Source organism: Syngnathus scovelli, chromosome 5 (assembly GCF_024217435.2).
Source record: "Syngnathus scovelli strain Florida chromosome 5, RoL_Ssco_1.2, whole genome shotgun sequence".
Classification (NCBI taxonomy): Eukaryota; Metazoa; Chordata; class Actinopteri; order Syngnathiformes; family Syngnathidae; genus Syngnathus; species Syngnathus scovelli.
Genome location: NC_090851.1, coordinates 20,348,853 through 20,354,852, shown reverse-complemented (window position 1 = coordinate 20,354,852; position 6,000 = coordinate 20,348,853). Strand labels below are relative to the sequence as shown.

The 6,000-nt window shown below is 43.3% G+C and overlaps 1 protein-coding gene across 1 annotated transcript; it reads right to left on the bottom strand.

The window, feature by feature from the left end:
- Window positions 1-263: 263 nt before the first annotated feature.
- LOC125969623 (general transcription factor II-I repeat domain-containing protein 2-like) lies at window positions 264-2,628 on the bottom strand. The gene has a single exon (XM_049721898.2). It carries the CDS (start codon window positions 2,340-2,342, stop codon window positions 498-500), a length of 1,845 nt encoding a protein of 614 aa, XP_049577855.1. The 5' UTR covers window positions 2,343-2,628; the 3' UTR covers window positions 264-497.
- Window positions 2,629-6,000: the final 3,372 nt, after the last annotated feature.

The window sequence follows — 6,000 nt, the reverse complement described above, 5'->3', positions numbered from 1 at the left end:
TAAAAGAATGTCAACTCCAAATGTTTTGCTTTGTTTTTCAGTACTATGTTTTATCATTCAGCCTACATTTGTAGCCTACCCTACATATTACCGGATGACAAGGATTTTTTTCTAAGCACAACACATTTTTTCCACAAACAATGAAAAAAAATGATTTCATGGTTCACTGGTTTATTTTAACAATGAAGTGAACGCAGTTTTACACCTGAACCAACTCACCACACTTAACAAACTCAAGTGGGAGCTATGAAAAAAAAATATTCTCGCCTTAATTGTCGTACTGCTTTGAAATAAATAAAAAAAGAAATACAAAATAAAAGTTATAGCAGTGCATGCTTATACTACATCCGATCAAATTACTAGGCTGGGCCTACTGAAGCTGAGAATATACTGCACAATATTAACTGTCTTTAATATGAAACCAGTTTAATCTTATTTTTAATGATCTGTATTAATGAGTGCAAACTAATTTCGTGTCATCACACTTTTTTTCTCTTTCACTGCACTCCTGCAGTCTCCTTGCTGCTGCTGGCTCCTGAAACTTGGGATCTTTTTGCCTTCACAAGTGTATCAATATTGGGTGTCAAATCCTGAGTAGCAGCACATTTAACAATATCGTTCAAGTGTTTATTTGTTAACCTTGAGCGCTGCTTTGTTTTAGTATTGTTCATTACGGAAAAAACCTGTTCACAAAGATAAGTAGTCCCAAACATGGATAGAACGTTTGCAGCCATGGCTGTTAATTTGGGGTAACCTGGCACGAGATATTGATAAAACGTATCCAATCCCACGGACCCAAATTTATCCTTCATAGCGGAATCGCACTGCAAGTCAATAAGCTCGAGTTGAATGTCAGCTGGCATATCAGAAGGCTTCACTGTAAATGGCGAGCGAAAAAAGCCAAATTTGTTCTCAAGTTCACTGAATACCTGAAACCTCTGCTCAAACTCTCGCAGCAAATCTGTTATGTTGTCTTTATATTTTTTCAAATCATTATCGGGACAGTCCGGTGCTTCCAGACGAACAGCTGTGAGACAAGAGAAATGTGCAGAGTCACCGCTGGATATCTGCGTCTCCCACAGTGACAGTTTCATCTTGAACGCACTTATGCTGTCGTAATATTGAGTGACAACTCTGTTTCGGCCCTGCAATGTAGTGTTAAGTGTGTTCAAGTGTTGTGTAATATCAGTCAGAAACGCAAGATCCTGCACCCATTCCTTGCTTTTAAGTTCCTTTACTGGGCGTCCCTTCTTCTCCATAAACTGTCCAATTTCCCCTCGTAGCTCAAAGAAGCGCTTGAGTACTGCACCTCTGCTTAACCACCGCACGTCAGTGTGGTATGGTAGACCAGCATGAATGTCATGATCACGGAGAAATGTGTCAAACTGACGGTGATTTAGACCGCGCACTCTGATGAAATTGACAGTTTTCACAACCACACTCATAACATGGTCCATTTTCAGTGTTTTGCAACATAACGCCTCCTGATGCAAAATACAGTGAAATGCCCAAAAGTCTTGTCCTCCATTTGCGGTCTGTACTTTGTCACGGAATTTTGTAGCAACGCCTGCCTTTCTCCCGACCATTGATGGCGCACCGTCGGTAGCCAGGCTCACGGCACGCGACCAGTCCGCTCCCGCCCTGTCCAGCGCTCCAACGAGAGCGCTGAAAATGTCGTCTGCTGTTGTGGTGTCATTCATGGGTACCAATTCAAGCAGCTCCTCGGTGATGGTCAAAGTTTCATCAACACCTCTAATAAATATGGCCAGTTGAGCAATATCTGTGACATCGGTACTCTCATCAATTGCAATTGAAAATGCGATAAATGACTTGATTTTCTCTTTCATTTGGCGCGTCAAGTCACTTGAGAGTTCTGTCACCCGATCTGCGACAGTGTTCCTCGTCAGACTAATATTGGCAAAGGCAGGTCGCTTTTCAGGGCACACGACTTCCGCAGCCTTCAACATGCATGTTTTCACAAACTCCCCATCAGAAAATGGCTTGGATGCCTGCACCAGCTCGTTAGCAATAATGTAGCTGGCTCTTACAGCCCCATCAGCGATATTGCGGCTGCGCGTAAAAGTAGACTGCTGTTTCTTCAGACCAGCCACAAATTTGTTTATCTCGTCTTTCCTTATTTGTCCTTTCAAGTGGTCATACTTGTCTTTATGATGAGTCTCATAGTGGCGCCGAATATTAAACTCTTTGAACACTGCAACTTGCTGATTACATACCAAGCACACTGGTTTTGCATTCACTTCTGTGAATAAATAATGCTCAGTCCATTTTTCCTTGAAAACTCTGCACTCCGTGTCCACTTTTCTTCTTTTTGACAGTGCCATTTTGGGAAGGGTGTGTTGACTGATAACTTGTGGTGAATTGTGAAGCAAGATTTACGGTTTAGTTTTAGTACTAACTCGTGTCAATGCCGCTGGACGTGAGCTCTTTTACACATTTACTGCCCTCCCGTGGCCGGAGGGAGCACTTGGTTTGTATTTGTTTTAAAAGATCATAACTTTTGATAGAAATGAGCTAGAGACTCGCTTCTTTTTTTGACATACTCAGAAATTTATGCCGGGCCGGATTAAATGATCCAACGGGCCGGATCCGGCCCGCGGGCCGTATGTTTGACATCCCTGGTCTAGAGTGACGTCATAGCTCATCAGACAGTAGGCGATGCCTACGCTCCGATGCTCCGAACTCTTCCCATTGAGGGGGAATACGCCGCTGTTATAAACAAGACTTTTAATCCTGTTTACTATTTAGACGTGTGCAGAGGCCATATCAAATCCGTTTCGATTTACCTACGAACAGACCGGAACAATCCGTTAGAATTTGAATACGGGAAAGTTATTCCTGTTCTGCATTTTAGATCGAAATTATAAAAAATAATGGTGACGTCAACCACGCATCCCAACCTGTATCGTTTTGTCAATTATTACGAAACACAAGTAGGAGGGGGGGGGGGTGATTTCAGGGGTTCCAAGGAAGCTCCGTTCAATATGGGCGCGGTCTGGGCTCTATTTTTGCAAAACTCTTCCGCTTCGTGCTGCCGATGTTCAAAAACGGGTTTAACTTGGTGAAGCCACACCTTCAAGCCACTGCTAAAAACATAGCAACGGATGTAGCAGGGCGAGTCATAGAGAGGATTCACCGAAAACCGGAAACCACTCAAGAAGGTTCCGGGCTTGCAGCTTTATCACCCACCTTATATTAGGGCTGCACCCTGGTGGGCGGAGAAAAAGGAGCTTTAAAAGGAGCTCGGCCGATCTCAGATCAGTTGTCAAGAAAAGGCGGAGGAGACGCAAGACAGATATTTTCTCTTATAATGGCCCTTCTACATTTTAAAAGTCAAGAATGTGTCTTCTCAAGTTTGGACTTGTTCTCCGTCAACTTGACGCAACTCTCCATCGAAGACAGTTCTTATGTTGAATTTCTCCCTTTATCCACCATTGTGGACCAGGGTCCAATCTAATTTTTTATACCCAGGGACGGCTCAAAATATTTAGATTTATCCCACACGCTACTACACCTGCGTTTAAAGGTCACGCGTAGAGATGGAACAAACTTACCGCCACAAGAACAAGTCGGCATTGTGAATTTCCCGATAAACACAATTTTTAGTCAATTAGAGGTTTCGCTGGACTGAGTTATTGTTAAACTTTTCAAACGATTCTTTGGAGTCACAATTCACAGCAGGAATGTTCGCTAAAGACACAAGGTGGCGTATGGATTCTATCGCTTTCGAAGGGCCATTGGGCAACGAGGGGTTAATCCGCAAGGACACGTGAATTCCACCTAACGGAACCGCTTCATGGAGATATTTTCTTTTCCGAACGCCACTTATTGAATAATGTGGATCTGCGCCTGAAGTTAACTAGAGCTCCTGATGATTTCTGTCTCATGAGCGCTCAAGACAGCGATTCGTGTCTCAAGATACTAGGAGCATCACTGTTTGTGAAAAAAGTAACAGTCTCACCGGCCATCGCAAGAGGCCACGCCACAGCTTTACAGAAAGGTAACGCATTGTATCCATTAACCAGAATCAATATGAAGACATTCTCCGTACCTCAAAACTCGCGGATTTGTCATCAAGACAATCGCTTTCTTGGACATATCCCTAAACAAATTGTATTAGCTATGGTAAATCATAAAAGCTTCATGGGGCGGAGAGATTTAAATCCGTTTAATTTTTTGCATCAAAACAGAGTACTTGACTCTTAGCCATGAAGGTCGACAAATACCTGCCAAAGCTTTTCAGCCCAATTTCGAAGCTGGGATATGTACACATGAATTTCATAATTTCATAACCAGCTCAGTGGCCTAGTAGTAGAGTGTCCGCCCTGAGACTGGAAGGTTGTGGGTTAAAACCCCGGCCGGGTCATACCAAAGACTATAAAAATGGGACCCATTGCCTCCCTGCTTGGCACTCAGCATTAAGGGTTGGAATTGGGGGGTTAGATCACCAAATGATTCCCGAGCGCGGCACCGCTGCTGCTCACTGCTCCCCTCTCCCCCAGGGGATGGATCAAAATCACATGGGGATGGGTTAAATGCAGAGGACAAATTTCACCACACCCAGATGTGTGTGTGACGATGATCATTGGGACTTTAACTTTATACACAGCAACAGGGCGGTTTTTGAAAGATTTACCTCTTTGTATCGATCAACAGGATTTTAGTCAAGGCTACTCACTTTTTGTTTTTAATTTAAGTCAGGTAGATGACTCTGGGGCTTTGCACCCGTAAATAACGGTGTTTTAAGACTAGATTTGCGTTTCCGTACGCCACTACCGCACACAGCCACTCTCATTGTATACGAGGCTTACGATTCCCTTATTGAGATTAATGCCAAGAGGGAAGTATTGATGGACTATTATTAACGCTATGAACGGTCGTAAATCGGACTTGAGTATGACTCGGATGCAAAGAGCGTTGTTTGGAGGTGTTTATGCATCGGACGAGTTAGCTGACGTCAAAAACACACCCCCTAGACACTACATTGTGAACACCCATCCGAGGCATCTTCCGGGTGAACATTGTATTGCTTTAACTTTAGAATCGAATGGTTCGGCCACATTCTTTGACCCTTTTGGTCTGCCACCGGACAGTCCATATTACCCGTCAAGTATATACAGATTTCTGAAGAAGCATTCTAATCGGGTAGAATACCAGAACGGCCAACTGCAACACGAGCTGACAGACACCTGCGGTCAACACTGCGTGTATTATTTAAGCCAACGTGGATGGGGGCTCACCTATCTTGAAGTGATGACTCATTACAATCTTGATCCTCTGAATAACGACGCCATGGTTAGCGAGTTTGTCAAAAAATGTCGAAGGCCAGACCGGATGTGCGGCGGACAAACATCATGTTCATTGCATAAATTAAAAAAAAATGTCATTGTCTGAAACCGTGTTAATGTTTTATAAAAATCCCTTTTATTCAAAAAAAAAAATTATTACCGGCGATGTCTTCTTTCTTTTTCTTTTATTTATCACGCTTACATCTTTTGCATAAGAAACATCCTCATCTTCATCCCTAGCGCATTTAAAACGTTTAAAATCTGCACGAGCCAAGGGGTTGGAGATGCTTGTTTCCGGTAGGTTGAGCTGTGCTAGTGCACGGAGAAATTCGGTCCAACCTACCGGTTGGCCGGTTAGTTTAGTCCAACTCACACATAGATGTCTCAACAAATCACTCATATGTGAGCCTTTGACAGTTTTTCCTCTAAAACTAAATTCACTTAACGGCGTCCAGCTTACACCGTATGCCGATCTTTTCAACACATAGGTGGCGTTGCGGCGGAAACGTGGACCTATGGCGTCCAAAATATCCCCCCATTGTTGACCTGCCACCTCATCTGTCGTCTTTCTTTCACCCCCCTCATTGGCTTCGTTGCGAATCGCAATAGGAATTTGCTCGGAGCCTTTTTGTTTGACCAACCCTATGTAACGTTACATCAGGGCTTGATAAATTTTTATCTTTTCATATTGATT